The sequence below is a fragment of the Scyliorhinus canicula genome, chromosome 9, assembly GCF_902713615.1.
Source record: "Scyliorhinus canicula chromosome 9, sScyCan1.1, whole genome shotgun sequence".
NCBI lineage: Eukaryota > Metazoa > Chordata > Chondrichthyes > Carcharhiniformes > Scyliorhinidae > Scyliorhinus > Scyliorhinus canicula.
The window spans coordinates 88192126-88217644 of record NC_052154.1 but is presented as its reverse complement, the minus strand read 5'-3'; the positions used below and the strand labels follow the sequence as shown (position 1 = coordinate 88217644).

Genomic DNA, 25519 nt, shown 5'->3' with positions numbered 1-25519 from the left:
ACATAAGACCATAAGACCATAAGACATAGGAGTGGAAGTAAGGCCATTCGGCCCATCGAGTCCACTCCACCATTCAATCATGGTTGATTTCAACTCCATTTACCCGCTCTCTCCCCATAGCCCTTAATTCCTCGAGAAATCAAGAATTTATCAATTTCTGTCTTAAAGACACTCAATGTCCCGGCCTCCACCGCCCTCTGTGGCAATGAATTCCACAGACCTACCACTCTCTGGCTGAAGAAATTTCTCCTCATCTCTGTTCTAAAGTGACTCCCTTTTATTCTAAGGCTGTGCCCCCGCGTCCTAGTCTCCCCTGCTAATGGAAACAACTTCCCTACGTCCATCCTATCCAAGCCATTCATTATCTTGTACGTTTCTATTAGATCTCCCCTCAACCTCCTAAACTCCAATGAATATAATCCCACGATCCTCAGACGTTCATCGTATGTTAGGCCTACCATTCCTGGGATCATCCGTGTGAATCTCCGCTGGACCCGCTCCAGTGCCAGTATGTCCTTCCTGAGGTATGGGGCCCAAAATTGCTCACAGTATTCTAAATGGGGCCTAACTAGTGCTTTATAAAGCCTCAGAAGTACATCCCTGCTTTTATATTCCAAGCCTCTTGCCTTCTCCCCGTACTCATACACCGCCCCATATACCACCCCCTGCGCCCTCCTCCACTGCGCCTCCGCCTTCTGGGTGGTTAAAATGTCAAATTCCGCTTGAAGATTGCGCCGCTTCCTCAAAAGCCCCTCCTCCGGGGTGTCTGCATATCTCCTATCCACCCTTACCATTTCCTCCACCAGCCTCTCCCTCTCGGCTCTCTCCCACCTCTCCCTGTGCGCCCGAATAGATATCAGCTCCCCTCTGACTACTGCCTTTAGCGCTTCCCAAACCACCCCAACTTGCACCTCCCCGTTATCATTGGTTTCTAGATACCCCTCTATGCCCCTACGGATCCAACAGCACACTTCCTCCTCTGCCAAAAGCCCCACATCCAGCCTCCACAGCAGGCGCTGATCCTTCCCCTCCCCCAGCTCCAGATCCACTAAATGTGGGGCATGATCAGAAATGGCTATCACCGAATACTCCGCCCCCACTACTCTCGGGATTAGCGCCCTGCTAAGCACAAAAAAGTCAATCCGGGAGTACGCCTTATGAACGTGGGAGAAAAAGGAGAACTCCCTACCCCCCGGCTCCAAAAACCTCCAAGGGTCCACCCCCCCCCCCCATCTGATCCATGAACCCCCTCAGCAGCGAGGCCGCTGCCGGCCTCCTGCCCGTCCTAGACTTCGAGCGATCCAGAGCCGGATCCAGCACCGTTAAAGTCCCCACCCAGAATCAATCCCCCTGTCTCCAGGTCCGGGATCAGGCCCAGCATTCGCCACATGAAACCCGCATCGTCCCAGTTGGGGGCATAAACATTAACCAAGACCACCCGCTCCCCCTGAAGTCTCCCACTCACCATCACATATCGACCTGCACTGTCCGCCAGCACTTTGGATGCGACGAACGACAGGCTCTTTCCGACCAAAATTGCCACCCCGCGGTTCTTCGCATCAAGCCCCAAGTGAAACACCTGTCCCACCCAACTTTTTCTTAGCCTCACCTGATCCGTAACCCTGAGGTGCGTCTCCTGGAGCATAGCCACATCCGCTCCCAACCCCTCAAGTGAGCCAACACCCGGGATCGCTTCACAGGACCATTCAGCCCCCTCACGTTCCATGACCAGCCATGTGACCATGTGACCAGCCGAACCCGGGGGGCCATCCCCCGCCCCCTACGCCGATCAGCCATAGCTCTTCCTCAACCCGCCACGCGCCCAGGGAACCCCCCAAGCCCGCTCCCCACGGCGGCAGGCCCCCTCCCAACCCCCCCTCTTCGCCATCCATTCCCTCACAGTCCCTGCAGCAACAACCCGGTAACCCCCCCCTTCTTCCTCCCCCCCCCCCCCCCCCCAAGCTAGGGCCCCCCTAGCTGCGTTGCCCCTAACATTGTGCTTCCGTGAGTCAGCTGACTTCTGCTGACCCCGGCTACTCCCGCCATAACCACGACCCCCCCCGAAGCAACACAGCCACCAATCCCTCCCTACCAGCGCCGGCCCCACCCCCAATTCCTCCGGCGCGGGAAGAAAGCCAGAAAACAACCCCGAAAAAACCAAAATAGCAAAAACGAACAGGCAACATCAATCAGCAAACACAGCCAATATAAACAGCAGGATACCCAGGAGGGCAAAGCCTCCAAACAAAGTAAATTTTTCCCCAGCCCCCCAGTCCTCAGTTCGAGTCCAAGTTCTCTGCCGGGACAAAAGCCCAGGTCTCCTCCAGAGAGTCAAAATAGAGCTGGCGGTCCTTGTAAGTGGCTGTTTAGCACAAGGCTAAATCGCTGGCTTTGAAAGCAGATCAAGCAGGCCAGCAGCATGGTTCGATTCCCGTAACAGCCTCCCCGAACAGGCGCCGGAATGAGGCGACTCGGGGCTTTTCACAGTAACTTCATTTGAAGCCTACTCATGACAATAAGCGATTTTCAAGTGACCCAGAGGCAAGCCGGCTGTAGAAGGCCAAACTTCACCCCCTGCCTATGAAGCACTCCCTTTGCTCGATTGAAGCCAGCCCTTCTCTTCGCCACCTCCGTGCTCCAGTCCTGATAAATCCTAACGTCCGTGTTCTCCCACCAGCTGCTCCTCTCTTTTTTCGCCCATCTCAACATGCACTCCCGGTCGACCAAGCGGTGAAAACGGACCATTACCGCCCTGGGCGGCTCGTTCGGCCTCGGCTTCCGCTGCAGCACTCGATGGGCACCCTCCAGCTCCAAGGGACCAAAAAACGACCCCGCACCCATCAGTGAGTTGAACATTAGGACCACATAGGCCCCCAAATCCGAGCCTTCCAGCCCCTCCGAGAGGCCCAAAATCCGCAGGTTCTTCCGGCAGGAGCGGTTCTCCATCTCCTCCATCCTCGCCAGCCATTTCTTGTGCAGCGCCTCGTGCGACTCCACTTTCACTGCCAGGCCCAAAAGCTCATCCTCGTTTTCCGAAGCCTTTTGCTGCAGCTCCCGAATCTCCATGGCCTGAGCCGTCTGAGTCGCCACCAGCTTGTCCAGCGAGGCCTTAAACAGCTCCAAGATCTCAGCTTTAAGCTCCTTGAAGGAGCGCTGAAGCAGCTCCTGCTGCTCCCGCGCCCACAGCTGCCACTGCTTCCCCGCCCGCTGCCATCTTGCTTTTTCTGCTTCTCGCCTTCCTCTGCTGTAAAGCCGACTATTGGACCGCTCCACTGCGAGTCCAGTTCATCCACCAGCCGCTGGGCACACTGGCTGTGTTCCCCCCCCCCCCCCGGGGAAATGTTAAAACAGCGCCGTTGCGGGCTCTTAAAAGAGCCCAAAAGTCCAAAAAAAGCGGGAGCTGCCGAACGTGCGGCTTAGCTCTGCGTCGCCGCCATCGGAAGTTCCTCCATATGTTTTCTGAACAACCGTGTCTACTTGAACTGTTGTCTTTAGGGACCTGTATATATGTACGCCAATGTCTATCACTTCATGTTGGCCAGACCAGGTAAAGACAGCAGATTTCCTTCCATCAAGGGCATTAGTGAGCCAGATGTTTTTTTACGACAATTGACAATGTTTTAATGGTCAGCATTATACTATCATTCCAGATTTTTATGGAATTCAAAGTTCACCATCTACAGGGGCAGGATTGGAAGTTGCGTCTACAAGAGCATAGTGTGGTTTACTAGTCCAGTGACAGTACCACTATGTTCATATGAGAGTGGAAGAGTTTGGGATAGAATCCCCCGGGAGAGACAATAAAAGGGGCTTTTCACAGTAACTTCATTGAAGCCTACTTGTGACAATAAGCGATTATTATTATAAAAGTGGAAGGGGGTGTGAGTCGGTTAGTCTCCCCAGGACATATGAGCGTGGAGGAGGGTTTGTGTGGGGTAGAATCCCCCCAGGAGAGAGAATGAGCGAGGAGGGATTGTGTGGAGTAGAATCCCCCCAGGAGAGAGAATGAGCGAGGAGGGTTTGTGTGGGGTAGAATCCCCCCAGGAGAGAATGAGCGAGGAGGGTTTGTGTGGAGTAGAATCCCCCCAGGAGAGAGAATGAGCGAGGAGGGTTTGTGTGGGGTAGAATCCCCCCAGGAGAGAGAATGAGCGAGGAGGGTTTGTGTGGAGTAGAATCCCCAGGATAGATAATTAGAGTGTCAACAAGTTTGTGTGGGGTACAGAAAGTGGAGGAGGGTTTGTGTGGGATAGAATCCCATCCCCCCAGGAGAAAATGAAAGTGGAGGAGGGTTTGTGTGGGGTACAGAACGTGGAGGAGGGTTTGTGTGGGGTAGAATCCCCCCAGGAGAGAGAATGAGCGAGGAGGGTTTGTGTGGGGTAGAATCCCCCCAGGAGAGAGAATGAGCGAGGAGGGTTTGTGTGGAGTAGAATCCCCCAGGATAGATAATTAGAGTGTCAACAAGTTTGTGTGGGGTACAGAAAGTGGAGGAGGGTTTGTGTGGGATAGAATCCCATCCCCCCAGGAGAAAATGAAAGTGGAGGAGGGTTTGTGTGGGGTACAGAAAGTGGAGGAGGGTTTGTGTGGGATAGAATCCCCCCAGGAGAGAGAATGAGCGAGGCGGGTTTGTGTGGAGTAGAATCCCCCAGGAGAGAGAATTGAGTGTCAACAAGTTTGTGTGGGGTACAGAAAGTGGAGGAGGGTTTGTGTGGGGTAGACTCCCCCCAGGAGAGAATGAGCGAGGAGGGTTTGTGTGGAGTAGAATCCCCCAGGAGAGAGAATTAGAGTGTCAACAAGTTTGTGTGGGGTACAGAAAGTGGAGGAGGGTTTTTGTGGGGTAGACTCCCCCAGGAGAGAATGAAAGTGTCAGCGAGTTTGTGTGGGGTACAGAAAGTGGAGGAGGGTTTGTGTGGGGTAGACGCCCACAGGAGAGAATGAGAGTGTCAGCGAGTTTGTGTGGGGTACAGAAAGTGGAGGAGGGTTTGTGTGGGGTAGACGCCCACAGGAGAGAATGAGAGTGTCAGCGAGTTTGTGTGGGGTACAGAAAGTGGAGGAGGGTTTGTGTGGGGTAGAATCCCTCCAGGAGAATGAGTGAGGAGGGTTTGTGTGGAGTAGAATCCCCCAGGAGAGAGAATTAGAGTGTCAACAAGTTTGTGTGGGGTACAGAAAGTGGAGGAGGGTTTGTGTGGGGTAGACTGCCCCAGGAGAGAGAATGAGCGAGGAGGGTTTGTGTGGGTTAGAATCCCCCCAGGAGAGAGAATGAGCGAGGAGGGTTTGTGTGGGATAGAATCCCCCAGGAGAGAGAATTAGAGTGTCAACAAGTTTGTGTGGGGTACAGAAAGTGGAGGAGGGTTTGTGTGGGGTAGACTGCCCCAGGAGAGAATGAGAGTGTCAGCGAGTTTGTGTGGGGTACAGAAAGTGGAGGAGGGTTTGTGTGGGGTACAACCCCACCCCCTACCCAGAGAGCTGGAGCCCAAACGCTTGGGCTGCTACCATGGAACATAAATCACGTGAGAAGACTGGGCACCTTCTCTCTGATTTATGTGGTACTCTCACATATTTATAGTTTATATTATAAAAATATACTGCACACCGAAATCTCGAATTTTCTGTCCAAACAACATTTCTGGGCAGAATTTCATGGTATCATTTGTCCGTCATGTAATGCAAAGGGTGAAATTTTTCACAATGAAGTTTTGACCGGGGGTAATTTTGAAACTTATACTAAATTAAAGAAGTTTTTAACTTTATTGAAAGGTAACTGAACTGAAGGACGAGTTCGAGCCGCCAAATGTTGAACCGTACCATTGTGGCCGCGCTGGGAGGGGGATTACCCGGTGAAGAGGGGGAGCGATTGGTGTCGGCTGGTGGGGGAGGGGAAGGGGGCGGGGTTTGTAGTTGGCCCAGGTGGGAGGGGGCGGAGCTATTGATTGTCTCTGACGTGTGGCGGGGCTTGAGGGGCCCTGGCGGGGTGGGGCTTCTGAAGCGGAGAATGGGAGGCAGGGGCGGGGTTGATGTTTGGCCCCCGTGGGGTTGGACGCTGATTGAGATTGAGCTCTGACGCGGCAGGGGCGGGTTTGTGTTTAGAGCTGGCGGGAGAGTGGCGGGGTTCCTGACTGGGTGTGACGTCTTGGTGGAGGCGGGGTTGATTCGGTTTGGCGGAGCGGTGTACGTGATTGGCTGTTGTCGGGGGGGGTTTGTGATTGACAGGGGCTGGATTCCTGGTGGGCTGTGGCGCGCGTTGGGGGCGGGCTCTGTGATTGGCTGAGGCGGGACGGGGGCGCGACTCGCGCGTTTGGGTGTGACGATTTTGGGGCGGGATTTCATATTGGCCTAGCCCGGCTTTGTGATTGGCTACGGAGGAGTGGGGGCGGGGATTTTGATGGCCTGGGGGAGGGGGTGCTGGCGCCTTCACTCGAACGTTGTCGGAAAGAGAGGGTGGGGGCTCAGGGGGCGGAACATAACCAAAAAAAATGACAATTTAAAAAATAAAATAACAAACTCTGAACAAAAAACCCGCATTCTTCCCCGCTTCAACCTGCTCACCGGAACCCCCGCAACTTTATCCCCCCTCCCTCCATCAAAAAAATCGCAGCAGTCTCGCTCTCGCCCGACTAATCGCGCGACTAATCGGCGGGCTCGGGGTTGTTTTCCCTCCTGGTATCGGGATCCTTTTTTTTTAAAAAGAGAAAATAAATTAGCGTGGAAATTTTATTTTCCTTTGGAAGACAATGAGTATTCGGTCCGCGCTGAAAGTTTTCTGAGGAAAAAAAATATTTTATTTGAGTTTTTTTTGGTTGTTATTGTGTTTTGTCGATGGTTCCAAGATGGCGCAGTGAGTGAGCCAGGCCCCGCCGCCCGCCCGCCATTTGCAGCCGCTCGACACCGAGCCCCGCCGGCGACAGCGACACCAACCCCGGCCCACACCGCGCTCTCTTGCCTCCTTCCCCTATCCACCCCCCCCCCCCCCCCCCCTTCCCTTTCCCTTCCCCTTCCTACCCCACCCCCACCCCTCGATACACAAAACCCCCCTCTCCTCCGGCCATTCTCCCCTCCCCCCTCTCTCAATCCTCCCCTGCTCTCAGTCTCTCTCTAACCCTTACCGGCAGAGCAAGCGCCATGTTCAGGCTACGAGGAGGAGGAGGAGGAGGAAGAGCGACAGCGGGAGAAAAGTGAGCGAGGAAGCCCGGGGACAGGCTGAAGAGAAAAGAGAGTGAGTGAGAGAGAGAGACTGACTGACTGACTGGGGGGTGGGGGAAGGCGGCCCGAGTCTTGAACTGGAGCGGAGCGGAAGCGGAGCAAACACTTTTGTGAAGTGACCATTGGAGCGGCGGACTCTTCCCGTGAGAACATTTATAGAAGGAGTTCCCTCCCCTCACCCCCACACTACCCCCTCCTCCACCAAAAAAATACCCTCCCTCCTTCCATCGTTGTATATTTAAAGAAAGAAAGAGAGAGAGGAAAGGCGCTGAAGAGAAAAGCTAAATTTTTCTTTTTCCAGTAAAAGAAAGGGGAATAATGACCATTTCCCGCTTTCCTCAGCTGACCGCCCCGACCAGCAATGAATCTTGACTCGTTATCGCTGGCCTTGTCTCAAATCAGCTACCTTGTGGACAACCTGACCAAGAAGAATTACAAATCCAGCCAGCAGGAGATCTCTCATGTGAGTTTTCTTTTTCCGCCGAGAAATCCAGTCTCGCACACCGTGTACGGGAGGCCCAGGGAGCTTGAGGCCTTGCTGTCTTTCAAAGAGAAAGTGTGTGTTGGAGGGAGGGAGGGGAGAAACTGTAATGTAACTTAATTTTTAAAAAAAACTGTCGTGGTTGAACGACAACTTTGCAGACTGATCGCTTTCTTTAATTACAAAACATTTAGATCCCAGCAAGAAAGTAGAGGGGCGAATAGGAACTCACATGGTGGAGTCTGGGCCTACGAAAAGTTAATTGTTAGGCATTGCATTAAAAGGTTTAACCTTCCGGGGGGAAAGACAGCTACTTTCGTTCAGTTGCTGAAGCAGGACCAGCAGAAAGTTTTCTTTTAACGTTTGGGAAACGTTACGCATATTATAAAAGGTTCAACTCGGTGTGTGTTACAAACTCATTCAGGAGTGAGGCCTAGTGAAGGGATCAACTAGAAAGTGGGGGAAGGGAGGGAATGGAGTTGCTGTGTATGTTATCTATACCTAGATTTGAAAGTAGTTCTGTTCAACAATACTTGCATCTCGGGTGATGAAGCTTTCTCATTTGATAAGTTGTGTATTTAATCTCTTCCTCTTTAGTCTACAAAATATTAAATTAGAGTATACAGGTTCACTGGCAACCTAACTATATGACTCATAAGGTTCCCAACTTTGAAATGCTCTGCTACACTTAAATCCTATTCAATCTTCATTTAATGAGTTCCGTAATCCATCTTTGAAGTTGAGAGAAACTTCTCTCGTTTAGCTTGACTTTAATAAACTACTGGACTCCGAAAACATAACCACAGGACTTTAAGAGAAAATTAATCTAAATGCAAGTCTTTCTCACTTTTGAAAAGTTGAGTGCACACGTGTTAGCCATTGGAAGGAAATTGGAGGAAATATCAAGCAGTTGAGTGGGAACTCCAAAGGCCGAAAACTGTTTGTTTTTTTAAAAAGCTGGAATAGAAAAATTATAGGTCGAAATGGAGAATGAGGAAAAGACTTGAATTCGGAAACTCTCATTTTGTTCCAAATATGTTGTATGTTTATAAACAAAAGATGCAATTTTGTGACTTTCTTACTTGATCATTGGCCATTCGGACAATGAGAGAATTAATTGTACTATTGTATAGCAGCAGAACAGTTTGAAATAAAATCTGGAAATACTCAGGTAAGGCAGCATCTGTGGAGTTGGGAGACATGCGATAGATCGGGTCGATGACTTTTCTTCAAATCAGTTTGGAATTTGAATCCCACTAGTTTTTGTCATGGATCAAGTTTTAAACGGGAAAATTCAGCTGAGTTAGGAAACTTGGTGAATTAGTAAAGCAATGTATACAATGGGATGTATAGTCTTTCAGAGGAAAATTTACCGTGGTACGTTTTAAGAAAATCTAATGTGCCTTGGCTGCAAACTTATTCATTATGTAAAGTTGGCCTCACTAATCAAATTGTCAGAACTATGGATCAACAAAATGAGGTAAGGCAATATAGTGAGAGTACACAAAGAAACCCCCAATCACAATTTTTTTCCCCCTTGTGCCTCTTGTTCCCACTTTTTTTAATGAACAAAAAAGGCTTTGCTCATAACCCCCTTCTCACTCAGTGGGTCTCCTCAGCCACTTTGATGAGTGTCATCTCCAGTAGTTGAGGGAGAACTAAGTAATTTTATTCATCCTAAATATACCTTAAAAGTAATCATATCTTGGATCGTCATAATGATTTTAATCTTATACCATATAAATAACGGGGAAAAATTCAACCTGGAGTTTGAGACGATTTGTACCTTGCACTCATTGAAAAGATGTAGATAGTCATTCTGTTTGTATTTGTTAGGAAGCCAATAGTAAAAATGCATTTTTTGACGATGAATTAAATACTTTCAAGAGATTTTACAAATATTTGGCACACTGTGATGGTTTTGACTGAGTACTGATTGGATATTACTGTACATGGTACATTTTTAAAAAAGCACAGCTGTAGAGTCTTGGAAGGAGTAGGTACCTGGAAGTTATGTTTGTTGATATTGGTGAAGCCAAGGTGGTCCTTGACTGGATTGTAATCATACTGATCATTATGCTCATGAATAGTCAACAATTTAAAATGTAAAGTTTGAGTAGAATTTGATGTCCATACTATTAAAAAGTTTACTTTTCATCTTTTTATCAGGTTTTACACTTTTTAGCAGGTTGCAAGTAATTAACAGAAGCTTTATCTTTTTAAAATTTAGATTCCCCAATTCATTTTTCCAATTAAGGGGCAATTTAGCGTGGCCAATCCACCTACTCTGCACATCTTTGAAACCCACGGAAACACTGGGAGAATGTGCAAACTCCACATGGACAGCAACCCAGAGCCGGGGTCGAACCTGAGACCTCGGCACCGGGAGGCAGCAATGCTAACCACTGCGCCACCGTGTTGCCCCACAGAAGCTTTATCTTTGAGGTAGTAGTTAAAAATACGATTCACATGTCCACCGCTTCAAATTCGAAGGGCTAGAACTAATTGTGCTCGGCACAGAAACAAGCTGTTGTAATCCCACTGTCTGACAGCTAAATTAAGCCAGTTCTGTAATTGATCATTAAAGCACAACAAAAATGATCCACTTGGGTGAGAGATTGCATGATACCCAAAGGTTCCATGCCTTTGCGAGCTGAGGCTACAAAGGGAGGAAACTTGGTTATTTAAAATGGATATCCATTTCCATTTTACTGTTGATTCCCCCCCCCCTCACTTAGCTGAAGTACCTGGCAAATTTTAACTTCTGTCAAAAGTTTGAAGCTTCATTCATTATTAGTGATATTTTCTACTTTTAAGCAGCTTTTATTCTAAAGGAACATAAATTTGAACAAAAATTCTTTATTTAATTCCTATGTTTCAATGAGATCCAGTTCAAGTGACAGAATAGAGTTCAGCATTTGCAAGTACTGCAGAGGGTTCTCAGTTCTGACCAGGTGTAATGGCCATTCCTCGCAGAGAGGAAACACTGTTGGGTGTGCAAGTCCCAGAGTGAGATCCTGGTGAAGCTGTGTTATACCCTCTTGTAAAAACCTCTATTCTTCAGTGGAATTCTACCACGACGCTCAGTAATCTGAGGTGTTAAAGGTTTGTATGGACTAATTTTGAACATAGAACATTACAGCGCAGTACAGGCCCTTCGGCCCTCGATGTTGCGCCGTCCTGTGAAACCCCTCTAAAGTCCCTTTACACTATTCCCTTATCGTCCATATGCCTATCCAATGGCCATTTGAAAGCTATGTCCCCTCGTGCTGGACATCACCATCAAGGCTCTCAATGGCCACCCTATCTAATCCTCTGATCATCTTGTATGCCTCAATTAAGTCACCTCTTAACCTTATTCTCTCTAACAAAAACACCTCACGTCCTTCAGCCTTTCCTCGTAAGATCTTCCCTCTGTACCAGGCAACATCCTTGTAAATCTCCACTGTCCCCTTTCCAATGCTTCCACATCCTTCCTATAATGTGGGGACCAGAACTGCACGCAATACTCCAAATGCGGCCGCACCAGAGTTTTGTACAACTGCAACATGACCTCGTGGCTCCGAAACTCAATTCCTCTATCAATAAAAGCTAACATACCGTATGCCTTCTGAACAACCCTTTCAACCTGGGTGGCAACTTTCAGGGATCTATGGACATGGACACCGAGATCTCTCTGCTCGTCCACACTACCAAGAATTTTACCATTAGCCCTGTACTCTGTCTTCCTGTTATTCCTTCCCAAATGAATCACCCCTCACTTTTCTGCATTAAACTCCATTTGCCACCTGTCAGCCCAGCTCTGCAGCTTATCTATGTCGCTCTGTAACTTGTAAAATCTTTCTGCACTGTCCCACAACTCCACCGACTTTAGTGTCATCTGCAAATTTACTCACCCATCCTTCTAAGCCCTCCTCCAGGTCATTTATAAAAATGACAAACAGCAGCAGCCCCAAAACAGATCCACACCACTAGTAACTGGACACCAGTTTGAACATTTCCCATCAACCACCTGTTTTTAATGTTCTTTGAACCTATTGTCCCCAAGTTCCTTTACTGTTCCACTGAAATGCACCCAGAGCATAATTAAAAAATATATATTTTCATTGAACTTTTATCATTGTATACAAATCACCACCCCGATAACACATAAAAATAGCAATGTAAAAACAAAAAAGAACAAAAACAACACTGCCCTACTCAAAACTACCCCTCCCCCAATAACAATGACCAGGTACAAGTACACAATCAAATCAGCCAGCCATGCCCCGGTGCTAGGCGGCATCGCCTGCCTCCAACTCAACAAAATCTGCCTCTGGGCCAGCAAAGTGGCGAATGGTAAATCACCCGCCCCTATCCTCCGCTCCGGTGGTCCGACACCAATGGCCATGGCCCTAGATCCACAATCAGGATAGTTAATAAAATGCTTTAAAAAAGGCCCCCAAAACCCCACCAACTAGGACAGGACCACATGTGCGTATGGTGAGCAGGCTCTCCTCTTGAGCACCACCCACACTTATCTTCGACCCCTTCAACAAATTGACTCATCCTGGCCTTGGTGAGGTGTGCCCTAAATATCATCATTAGCTAAATCAGGCTCAGATAATGACATTTTAGTGAAAAAAAAGTATCACCTTACAGTTACAGTTGGCTAAATAAAAATAAATTGCTGTTCAATTCAATTTCTCTATTTCATTAATTGTTTGGAAGACTAGATAGATATTTGCAATATCGGGCGACACAGTGGTTAGCACTGCTGCCTCACGGCGCTAAGGACCCGGGTTTGATCCCGACCCCTGGTCACTGTCTGGGTGGCGTTTGCACATTTTCCTTGTGTTTGCGTGGGTTTCACTCCCACAACCCAAAAGATGTGCAGGGTAGCGGGATTTGCCATGCTAATGTGCCCGTTAATTGGAAGAAGAAAAAATTGGATTCTTTAAATTTATTTAAAAAAAAAGATATTATGGTTTAAGGTATAATTTACAATTTTTAGATTATTACCTCCAGGCTGATACTCGGATATTTGATTAAGGCTGAACTGAAGCGGCTTCCAGGGCTACCATTACCCACTTTGTAAAGTTGCCTTTAATCCTAATTTTTCTCCCTGCTGACTAGTTTTTAATCCTGTTTGTTGCCCTCCTAATTCAGTACCCCTTCATCTCCCAGTAGCTTCCCATTTGGTGCCTGTTAAATCTTACCTAATATCCCTGGATATTACATTCATTGCATTTCTTCATTTAGCACACCTAACGCTCCCATAAATGATGCTAAGGTTTATCAATGATGTGGAGATGCCGGCGTTGGACTGGGGTGAGCACAGTAAGAAGTCTTACAACACCAGGTTAAAGTCCAACAGGTTTGTTTCAAACACGAGCTTTCGGAGCACGGCTCCGAAGAAGGAGCCGTGCTCCGAAAGCTCGTGTTTGAAACAAACCTGTTGGACTTTAACCTGGTGTTGTAAGACTTCTTACAAGGTTTATCAAGCATGATTATACCGTTTGAAATCTGTACTGGTACTTCTGACTATTTTCATTTAGATATGTGGTAATCTCATCCTTAAGGACACATATATTTTACCCACAACAAATGTGAAACAAATTGACCCGTGAATACCTGTGTCAGCATTCACTTTCTGTTTCAAAGTTGATACTGCATTGGCCACTCTCCAGTCCTATATTCTCGCTTATTAGAGACTGTAGTATAATTTCAACTCCTTTGCAAAGTTATCCCTCATTTCCTTCTGATCCTGGGATGTATCTCACCAAGCCTTGATACCTTGTCTTCCTTTAACTTAATTTCTCATTTCCCTTTTTGTTCATCTTAACATTGTGCATCTTGCTGTCAACCACTTCAGGATTCACCTTCTGACTGATATTCTTCTCTTCAGTAAGGTATTATACCGTTGCCATTCTTGCATGTAAAAGATGCAATATTGGAATACACTATTTGAGAATCTCTTTTGAAAATGGATGTTATACTCAGCTGGAGTGTTTGTAAAGAGGAAGGTTTGATTACTACCTGAACACCTGGGATTAAGATGGGGCAAATCTGTGTGTTCCAGCTCTTGATTGCTATATATTTATCCGGCTGAAAGTTTGTATATGTAGAGCTCAAGCGAGGGCAAATGTGTTCAGCCATTTAGTAACTTGCTGGCGCTCACTGTGAAAGTACATGACATATCAGCGAGTTGGTGTTTTTAAGATCACTGGGAGGAAATTAACGCGCACAACAAGTTAGATAAAGTTGGTTAACATTGAACTGTGGAAATCAGGAGACTGTTAACCCAAAAAGTAAAAACTACTCTTTTATCTCTGGTATTTAGCACCATTCTGAAAACGCTTATAATAATTGAAATGCAACAAAAAGTGAAAGGATAGAGGTAGAGATATTTTCTCTGGCTTCCATTCTTAGTTTGGAAATTTCTATTAACGTGAACAAAAAAGCAAGTGAAATAAATGTCTTTTTCTTCAATATGGGCTTTTCATTTTGCCGTCTGAATTTACTAGTTGAGATTTTGTGCTGAGGAAGCCACTATCAACACTTTTTTGGTATAGCTTTTTACAAGCCACCTGGCAATTAGTGATTCTTTGGGATTTAAAAATTTTTCATTCAATGCCATCTATAGTTTCTCCTCTTCAATGCCATAGCTGTGGAAAAAGGCTGTTTTTCTAATTCTGAAGTTCTTCCTTGGCTCAAGATAGAAGTTTAAAAAGCTTAGAGAAGACCCATAGAAGACAGTAAGTGTTTTGTGTCATGTACTGATCCACTTCCAAGTTTTCAGTATATTTTATATTAATGACTTGTGCTTGTATATAAATCACATGCTGTTAGCAAATAGTGAAGATGTCTTGGCTTATTTTAATTTTTTTAATAAACAGACTTTTCAGTTGTAGGAATAAGAAATATTTGCTTCTCAAAAGTTCCAAGATGGCACCGGAGCGAGGCGACTCTCTGTGAGCTCTCCCCAACAGTTCCACATTTCCCCATTATGTATTTTCTTTTCTTCCCTTTTCTTCCCATGTACTATGAGCTGTTGAACTGCTCGCAGAAAAATACTTTTCACTGTACCTCGGTACACGTGACTATAAACAAATCCAATCCAATCCAATTGTAAGAAATGGCAAGAGCAGGCCATCCTGCCCATCGAACTAGCTCCGGCCATTCAATATGATCATGGCTGACCTCCGATTTCAACTCCGCTTTCTCCTGCTCCCTCTGAGACCAAAAATCTCTCTAACTCAACCGTCAATATATTCAACGATGGAGCACCCACTGTACTCAGCATAGGGAATTCCAAAATTCACAAACCTTTGAGTGAAGACATTTCTCCTCATCTCTGTCCTAAATAATTGGTCCCTAATCCTGCAACTGCGCCCCCATGTTTTAAGTTCTCTGACCAGCGTAAATAATCTGTGTGGAGAGACAGTTCTGTGTTTGGGAACTATTAAGAAAGTGCTTGTATTTGTTTAGTATTATGTCGCAAAGTGCTTTGCATTAAAAAAAAACATTTGGGTGCAGTCACTGGTGTTGCGTTGATAATCATTGCGTTGGTAAACCAGCACTTGTTTTGTGTGCAGAATCTCTTCATAGATCTATCTGAGAAACACTTCTAAAGAAGGCAACATGTCGGGAATGGTGCAGAAGCTGGTAATGCTTCTTGTATGCAATAATAGATTGAGATGCGAGATGCTTGTTCACGTGTAGATAAAAGATCTTCTGATACAATTAGAAAGCATATTGAGTTCTCATTAAATTGGAGCCAATGTTTTTTTCTCAACTGACATCAGTGAATACAGTACAAGTAAAACAGGCTGAATGATCTCCTGTGATCCAAGTTTCAATGATTCTGTTGAATGCAAAATAACTTCACTTGCTGTCTCTTGGAACTTGCCTTGTGTAATTTGAATGCTACATCCCCTATCTAACTTATAAAAAGTAATTCCTGCATATGAGGTTTGTTGGGATGTCCTGGGGGTGTGATGCAGTTGCTTTGTATGTGCAAATTCTCTGAGCATTTTAGAGATAATGTGCAAAAATATATTTGATACTTCTGTGTTCAAGTTTTAATCCCGCCATAGATTTTCCCACTACCTCAGCTGCCCATATATGGTGGGGAGGGATAAACAGTGGTGGACATTCTCAGTAACTGGACCCATCAGGGTTTCCAAATGTGCTTTCAAAGCAATATATGCTAGGCTCGGGGGCTACCACCCAGGGCTGTTTGCTGGTAAGTCATAAGGATCATCAGGAGTATACCAGATAGCCCCCGTAATCTGCTCTGCCATTGAGTGTGATCATGGCTGATCTTCTGCCTGAACCTCTCTGTTCCACCCACTCCCCATATCCCTCAATTTCCCCATGAGATCAAAGAACTATCAATTTCTGATTTAAATATACTCAAAGATGTATCATCTGTAACCCTCTGGGGTAGAAATTCCAAAGATTCAACAAGCTTCTGACTGAAGAAATTAATTCCTGCATGGACTGAAGTCCATGTCTCAGTAAGTCTCTTTATCCTGAGACTTATCCCCAGGTTCTAGATTACCCAACCAGTCGCAACAATCCTGTGGCTACCATGTCAAACCCCTTCAGAATATTGTTTGTTTCAATGTGATCACCCCTTCATTCTTCTAAATTCCAGAGCACATAGGCCCAAGTTACTCAACCTCTCATTATAGGACAATCCCCTCATCCCAGGGACCAGTCCTGTGAACCTTCTCTGTAGTGCCTCTCATGTAATTATATCCTTTCTAAGATATGGAGGCCAAAATCCTTCACAATTGTAGCAGACTTCTTTGTTCTTGTACTCCAATCCCTTTGCAATACGGCCAACACAGCATCATGTGACAGAGGGCGGCAGCAAGGAACCGTTGCAAAAGTGGAGTCAATGGGAATCGGGCAAAACCCTCCACTGGTTAATCATACCTGACTTGAAGGAAGATGGTTGTGGTGGTTGGAGACCAGTCATCTCAGTCCAGCGACATCACTGTAAAAGCTCCGCAGGGTAGGGTCCTCGGCCCAATCATTTTCAGCTGCTCATCAATGACCTTCCTTAGGCCACACTTGGAGTATAGTGTTCAATTCTGGTCACCACACTACCAGAAGGATGTGGAGGCTTTGGAGAGGGTGCAGAAGAGATTTACCAGGATGTTGCCTGGTATGGAGGGCATAAGCTATGAGGGGAGGTTAAATAAACTCGGTTTGTTCTCACTGGAACGATGGAGGTTGAGGGGCGACCTGATGGAGGTCTACAAAATTGAGAGGCATAGACAGAGAGGATGGTCAGAGACTTTTTTTCCAGGCTAGAAGGGTCAACTGCTAGGGGACATAGGTTTAAGGTGCGAGGGGCAAGGTTAGAGGAGATGTACGAGCTAAGTTTGTTACACAGAGGGTAGTGGGTGCCTGGAACTCGCTGCCGGAGGAGGTGGTGGAAGCAGGGACGATAGTGACATGTAAGGGGCATCCTGACAAATACATGAATAGGGTGGGAATAGAGGGATACAGACCATGGAAGTGTAGAAGATTTTAGTTTAGATGGGCAGCATAGTCGGCACAGGCTTGGAGGGCCAAAGGGCCTGTTCCTGTGCTGTACTTTTCTTTGTTAGTTGTTCTAGCATAAGGTCAGATATGTGGATGTTAGCTGATGATGATCAGCTCCATTCATGACTCAGACACTGAAGCAGTCCATGTGGAAAGCTAGATCTGGGCAATATCCAGGCTTGGGCTGACAAGGGGCAAATGACATTCATGCCAGACAGTGACCATCTTAAATAAGAGAGAATCAAACCATCACCCCATGACATTCAATGGCATTACCATCACTGAATCCACACCCTTCGAGGGTTACCATTGACCAGAAACTGAACTGGACCAGCCATATAAATACTGTGGCTGCAAGAGTAGTTAGAGGCTAGGAATCCTGCAGCAAGTAACTCATCTCCTGACTCCTCAAAGTCTGTCCGCCATCTACAAGGCACAAATCGGGTGTGTGGTGGAATACTCCCGCTTCCTGAATGACGCAGTTGCAACAACACTCAGCATGAGAGCCTGCTTGATTGGCACTCCTTCCACAAACATTCACTCCCTCCACCCCCACCATCGCACAGCTGATACAGCGACCACCAATGGCATGGAATTCAAATCAGGGATGCTATTGAGGCCAGAATTAGAGGAACATGCATACCGTGGTGGATTGTGGGGTTAGAGGTTACAGAGATGGCGAGGGACAAGGCCATGGAAGGATTTAAAAACAAGGATGCGGATTCAGCATGGTGGAGTAGTGGTTAGCACTGATGCCTCACCGCGCCGAGGTCCCAGGTTCGATCCAGGCTCTGGGTCACTCTATGTGGAGTTTGCATATTCTCCCAATGTTTGCGTGGATTTCGTCCACACAGCCCAAAGATGTTCAGGGTAGGTGGATTGGCTACGCTAAAATTGCTCCTTAATTGGAAAAATTAATTGGATACTCTAAATTTCTATTAAAAAAAACAAGGATGAGAATCTTGGAAGTCGAGCTACTGTTGATTTGGAGCACAGGGCTGATAGGTGAACTGGGCTTGGTGAGAGTTGAGATATGGAAAGCAGAGGTTTGCAGATTTGAATGAAAATTAAAATTGCTTATTGTCACAAGTAGGCTTCAAATGAAGTTACTGTGGGCAGCACGGTGGCCTAGTGGTTAGCACAACCGCCTCACGGCGCTGAGGCCCCAGGTTCGATCCCGGCTCTGGGTCACTGTCCGTGTGGAGTTTGCACATTCTCCCCGTGTCTGCGTGGGTTTCGCCCCCACAACCCAAAAATGTGCAGAGTAGGTGGATTGGCCATGCTAAATTGCCCCTTAATAGAAAAAATAATTGGGTAATCTAAATTTATAAAAATAAAAAAAAAAATGAAGTTACTGTGAAAAGCCCCTAGTCGCTACATTCCGGTACCTGTTCTGGGAGGCTGGTACGGGAATCTCCACTTTACCAGATCTCCGGTTTACTGAGGAAGATGATCTGGAAGTGCATTGGAATAATTAAATCTAGAGGTAGCAAAGGCATGAATGAGGGTTTCAGCAGCAGATGGGATGAGGTTGGGTGATAGAGGTGAATGTTAGCGGTCAAGGTGCCAAAAATAGCTCAGAAGCTCAACTCTGGGTCAATTATGACAGCGAATTGCAAACAGATTGGTTTTGTCTCAGGTTGTTGATTGGGCGAGGCGAGGAGGGTGGCGACTGAAAACAATGCCTTCAGTCTTCCTGTTATTAAGTGGAGGAAATTTTTGCTCATCCAGAACTGGATATCTGATCAGTCTAATAATTTAGCGTCAGATGTGGAGCGAAAACAGGTTATGATAAGGTAAAGCTGGGTATCATCAACAGACATGTGAAAACTAATGTGCTTTTGGATGATGTCACCAAAGAGCAGCATGTAGAAGAGAAATAAGAGGCCAAGAATAGATCCTTGGTGGACACAGGTAATAGTGTGGGAACAGGATGCGCAGTCTTTGCAATCTACAATTAGATGAGAATGGAACCAGGTTAGAGTGTCCCTTTACAGCGAGACAACAGTGGAGGAGAATGGTGTTGTCAACAGTGTCAAGAAGGTTGAGGAGGGAAAATTTATCTTTGTTGCAGTCATGTAAAATTTGTGGCTTTGATTTAAGAGCTGTTTCAGAGGGGCAGAAATCTGAATGTTCCTGGAACAGTGCATTGATTTGGGAGCTAAGACGTTCAAGGAAAACAAGTTGGAGATGGGACGATAGTTTACAAAGGTGATAGGGTCAGGAGTGTTTTTCTGAGATGCTGAGTGATGATGACACATTTACTTTTCTCTGCTGATAACAATTAATTTCATTATTCTTTTCTGCCCTGTGCACAAAAGAACCAAGGATGGCGCTGATTGCAGTACTGGGGGAATGCAGTATTACCACAAGTGCAGTCTTGTGGAAGAGTCCTTAAATTGAGGTGACATCTGCATGCTCGGTGGATGTAAAAGATCCCATGGCCCTATTTTGAAGAAGAGTAGCGGAGTTATCCCAGGTTGTCCTGGTCAATTTTTATTCCTCAAATGATGTCACAAAAAAAGTGGCCATTATCATTTTGACTGTTTTGGCATTTTCCATGATTTCTCTTGTCCAGGCCCTAAAAGGGGCAATGTTTACTTCAGCTACTTTCCTTGTTTAATATCCTGGCAAAAGCTCTCACAATCTGTTTTTATATTCCTGGCTAATTTTTTTTTTTTTTTTTTTTTTGAAGTTTTTTATTTAACACAAATTTGTAACAGTTACAAAGCGAAAAATGGCCCTGTGCAAAGAGCCTTAACATAGTGAAAACGAACAGTGGGAAAGAATAAACATGTTAATAAATGTTGAAACCAAAAATCCTTCCATACGGCACTTTCCCTGCCAGCTCTGTTTACCCATGCCACACGTGTACAACTACACTAAGCTAACGTGGCCCTAACCCTCTTCTCCCTCCCCGCCCCCCCCCCCCCCCCCCCCCCCCCCCCCCCCCGGCCTGGTCTCCCCTACTCCCCCAGGCCTGGCCTGCCAGGTCAGCCCTGCGCTTGGCCCTAGCCCGCCCCGCCCCCCCTCCGATCTCCCTGGTGCTCCCTGACCTACGCTAGTCACACTGACCCCTGCCCTTGGCGCCTACCTGTCTCCCGTCCCAGCGCTCAGGCCCTCCCCCCACCCACCAGGGACCCATTAACCTAATTGTATCCCACCGAGCCCTTTCAAGTCCCGTGACTAGCCCCTAGCCCATCCCCCCATCAGAGGCCCCGATCTCGCACCAGAAGGTACCACGCACAGGCCCCCCCCCTCCCCCCCATTGCGATCCCCCCAAAGGACCCTAAACAGTGCGCCCTCCAGCCCCCACTCTCTGTCCAGGCTGAAAACAATCTTAGATAAAACATTACAGTACAGGATAGTTTAACAAACCGCCGCCACACAAAATGTATGAAAGCCCCGAGTCCTTTAGTTCCAGTCCAGCTTCTTTTTCTTAGTAAAAGTCCTAATCAGAGCAACTTTAAGTTAACAGGCCGCCGCCACTGTACAGCACTGAAAGAACTCAGTGCCCATTAGTTCAAGTCCAGCTTCTTGTCTTTAATAAAGGTCCAAACCTGTTCTGGTGTCTCAAAGTAGTAGTGGAGTTCCTCAAACGTAACCCAAAGCTTTGCAGGATATAGCATTCCAAACCTCACCTCCTTTTTGTAGAGGGCTGCCTTTACCTTGATGAATCCTGCACGCCTCTTGGCCAGCTCCGTTCCCAAGTCCTGGTAAATGCGCACCTCGCAGTTCTCCCATCTGCTGCTCCTCTCCGCCTTGGCCCATCGCAGCACACGTTCCCTGTCAGCAAGCCGGTGAAAGCGGACCACCAAGGCCCTCGGTCGGTCGCCCGTCCTGGGCTTCCTTGCGGGGGCTCTATGTGCCCCCTCCAACTCCAGGGGTTGAGGGAAGGCCTCCGGTCCCATCAGCGCCTCAAGCATACCCGTCACGTATGCGCCCACATCCGACCCCTCGCAGCCCTCGGGGAGGCCAACGATTCTTAAATTCTGCCTCCTGGCTCTGTTCCCCAGCTCTTCCAGCTGCTCCTGCATCCTCCTCTGACGGGCGTTCAGCTCCTCCACCTCGTGCTCCAGCTCCGTTACCGTTCCCTCCTGACTGGAGAGCTTCGCCTCGACCTCCCTGAGCGCCTTCCCTTGGGCCGCCTGTGTCTCGACCATTCGGTCCATCACCGCTCTCATCGGGTCCAGCGTGTCCCTCCTCAGCTCGGCGAAGCAGTTCTTGAAGAACTCCATCTGCTCCTCCCTTGGCCAGTGAGCCTCCGCTCCCCGGTCCCCGCCGTCCGCCATGCTTGGCCGCCCGGTCTGGGTTCCCCGCTGCTCCCGCTTCGATCCTTCCCGCTCCACTCGACCGCTTCTGGTCCAGCTGCCCATACCCCGGGAAGAAAGCCTCTTCCCTGTCGTCTCCTCCACCGATTCAGGCTGCCAGGTCCCTAAAAAGTCCGTAGACAAAGGTCCGTTTGCCCATCTCGGGCGGGAGCGATCCGACCTGCGACCTGCCTCCTCGAGGGCGCCACCGGAAGTCATTCCTGGCTAATTTAGTCAGATTTTTTCTCTCCTTTTTAAATCCATGTTTGCGTGGCCCTTTGCTGGTACCTAAAATTCTCAATGTTAAATAACTGCTGTTGTTTGCGATATTATAAGCCTCTTCCTTTAATCTGATCTCTTTAAAATCTCGTATCTTTCGTTGAGATTTTTGTAATGGAATGTATTTTGGTTGAAACTTTTTTCAGCTGTTCATTTTCTACCATACCTTTCTAGTCTGTTAATTTAATCAGCCGTAGGGAGCTCTCATTTCTATAAAGATCTTTAAAATTCTTGTTTTGGACTCTAATATATCACTTAAATTTTATATGGCATTTCATTGTACTATGATCACTGTTTTGCCTCAGGATTTTTTACTGTGAGATTACTAAGCAATCGTGTCTCATCACACTGAAAGAGCTTCGTCCCTGTCATTGGCTTGAGTGTATGGCTTGGCACAGCTGTATGTGTAGGGCCAAAGTAGCAGGGCTTGTTGGAGAAATGAGTCTCAAGCTAAAAGACAAATAATGTACTGGATTTTACCCAGCTGGAAGAGGTTAATATTGATGTTCCACCCCCATTGCTGCTTAAAGCACTAATGAAGGGAACTTGAGTAATTGAGTGTGTTCAGAATTCTCTTATGATATATTCAAGTTGTCAGAGATCTACTTAAAATTTGCTTGAATATCATATTTGAAAAATAAATCTCATTTTCGTATGTAGTTCTCTTTGGTCCGTTACACACACTGCAAAGGTCAGAGTGGATTGGTGAACTATTTTCAATATTCTGCCAATCCTATGCCACATGACATGCAAGGTGGGCAATAGCAAACTGCTGATATCTCATTTATATCCAATTTTTTTGTGTAGAAGCATATGGCGTTCTGCTCACGGGGACCAGAAGACAGGCTTATTTCCCAGTCTGCCATGAAAGCTGGCTTTGTAGGGGAGGGAGTAAAGATTCTCCAATTGGCCTCTGCCTATGACAACGGACGAACGAAAGTACTGCTGCAAAATTGCTTTACTTGGCAGCTTTTGCTTCTATCTGATCCTCTTTCATTTCTTCTGTTGCTTACTGTCATGTCACAAATCATCACCCTGTAGAGTCCTTGAAGTTTCTGTGTAATAAGCTCTCAATGTAAATTTATCTGATCAATCTTGCAGCTGGCATTTGGTGTTGATGTTTGATGCTTTGACTTTGCCTTCTGGACAGCGGGATACCAGAGTTTGATTTTACTATTCTACCAGGGCACGAGACATCCCTTGTCTCGATAATCTGTATTTTGGTCACATAAACTTTCCTGGCTTTCAGTTTGAGAAAGTGTTCACTTATCATATTTAGATTGCAAAGAGGCAAAGTTTTTGCACCAGTGCAAGGGTTTCAGTATCATTCAAAGACTACAGGCATGCACCAAAACCTTGTAATGAGCCTTTTTAGAAGGATCTCACATAGGTTTGATTTTTACCTTTGATGCAATACAATTTCAACTTTAAATAGCACTCTATTAGAAATTGTTCGCATTTTCTTAGTATCTCAGGAAATCAAATGCAAAGCCTGCTGTGAAAAAAATAGATGACTAATAAATGCTAATTGTCATGTGAACAAGTAGATAGTCAGTAAGCATTGCTGCACAGTTATTGAGCAAAAAAGCAATAATCTACCTGTGTTGTGTTGCCAATTGGCACCGGAGTCACCAATAATGTGCTTTTTAATGAGTGGAATACTATCCCACTAGCGTCACCAATGATGTTGCCAAATTAACTAGATATGGCAGTTATTAATGATAATATTGCTTTTCAGAGTCGCCAGGTATCAAATCATACCACCACAAGGCTTTACTGGATATCGATCAAAGGACCAAACAACCAGTTAGTCAGTTCAAGTTCAAAGATAGTTTATTTATACACAAGGATTACTTCGACATGCAACATAAAATACTACAAGTTAAACTACACCTAACAACTATACCAATAACCTATACTTAACGTCAGGGCAACTGGCTCTTTGCAGATGAACAAGGCCGTTGTTCGGATCTTGCGTGGCTGGATAGAAGAAGTGGCTTCGTTTCTGCTGGGCTCATCCGTCTGGCAGCGATCGTTGGTCTTGAACTTGTCTTCTGGTCGTAATGCTACACTTGGTTTTAGGTGTAGGTCGGGGCCAAGAGAGACCGAACACATGGCTGTGTCTCTTTTTATCCCTCTGGGATTTTTTGCTCTTCGGGGCGGTCCTTAGCTTTGGACCCAATAATTCGACAGGCTTCGATCACTGCCTTCGATTTTGGCCATTAAAGGGGCGGGTGCCTTGAAGGCTGGACGTGTCCTGAGCGATCATTGACCTTGGCTGTTTGGGCTTTCTTGGCAAAGGGATTGGTGCTGGTTAGTCTGCATCTGTATTGGTTACCTGAGGACTGTCCTTTTCTGGAGAAATGGGCCATTAGAATGTAAACGAGCTGGGGGTTTCGATCGCGTTGCTATCTGGGTTGCAAATACACACACAAGCTCTGAGTGTGTCTGAGTCCTGGGTTGGCCATAATTCCCATGGTCCTTTGCATGTGGCCATCTGAGATGGCTGCAATTTGTCCTCTTGATCCTGAACACGAAGTGTGGTTTATCACACTGTTGATCCCTCATCCGCCCTTGGTGTGCCCGTTACCCTTGGTCAGGGACAAGTTCTACACTCTCTGCTATGTTTTGGAGCATTTACCTAAGTTTTATTAACACATCATGCATTCATAATCTCGAAGGGGTCTCTATAAAACATTCAACTATTACACATTTAACTTATTCGCACAAGAGAATATCTAACTATCACTATCTATTTTGTTTTTACATTTAGAGTACCCAATTAATTTTTTCCAATTAAGGGGCAATTTAGTGTGGCCAATCCACCTAACGTGCACATCTTTGGGTTGTGGGGGCGAAACCCATGCAAACACGGGAGAATGTGCAAACTCCATACAGACAGTGACCCAGTGCCGGGATCGAATCTGGGACCTCGGCGCCGTAAGGGAACAGGGCTAACCCACTGCGCCACTGTGCTGCCCTACTATCACTATCTAAGCTACTCTCATGCTGCTGGCAAATATGAAAAGGAACTTATGTACAATACAAAATTTTTAAACCAACGGCAGCATCACATTTCTACTTATCAACGTTACAGAGGTGTAAAATCTTTATTTTTATCGGTGGTTTCATTGATGGGCTGGGTGAATTCTGAAGAAGGGCAGGGAGTGTATTTATCGGGGAGCGGGGGAGGCTCTTTTTTTGCCATTTGCGGAGTCGAACTGTCTGGATGACACTGAAGATTATTGCTATCACCAGAAGGGCCTATACTGTGTATGAAAGGGAATATCATTTAACAATGTTTTCACACCAAGTGGGAGTATCAGTGTTGATCTCTTATGTGTGGTGTGGTGCCCAGGCTAGGGGTATTGTGTTGTGTGGTCATGTTCGGGGCTGGTGTGTAGGGTACTAAAGCTTGTAACAGCGCAGTTGTAGGAGTCCAGCGAGGATCACAATGGCGGTCATCAGTCCTGTCTTCATCTTGTCTTCTGTTCTTCGTATATTCCTGGGGTTAACATCTCGTTTTGTTTGTCCTTCTCTCCTTAACTTTTTTGAAATAACCTTTTTATAGAGACAAGACAACCGAAAAAAATAATCCTTTTAGTGCAGAAAATCTAGCAGCTTGTGGTTGATACTGGGAGTGGGCGGACAATTTCACCATCCAGTCTTTTCTTTACTACAACCATTGATGATTGAGGCTCATTCTTTTTTT

The 25519-nt window shown here is 46.5% G+C and overlaps 1 protein-coding gene across 9 annotated transcripts in view; it reads left to right on the top strand.

Moving 5' to 3' along the window:
• The first annotated feature begins 7001 nt into the window (after nt 1–7001).
• The window catches only part of cnot1 (CCR4-NOT transcription complex, subunit 1), a 244344-nt gene continuing 225826 nt past the window's right edge, over nt 7002–25519 (top strand). For 6 of the 9 annotated variants that reach the window (XM_038807130.1, XM_038807124.1, XM_038807126.1 and 3 more), the window contains exon 1: nt 7257–7660. In XM_038807130.1, coding sequence (XP_038663058.1) covers nt 7559–7660 — 102 coding nt within the window. In that variant the 5' untranslated portion in view covers nt 7257–7558. Of the gene's footprint in view, nt 7211–7256; nt 7661–25519 lie in introns of those variants that run through there. The other 3 variants (XM_038807131.1, XM_038807129.1, XM_038807123.1) reach the window with 2 other exon arrangements.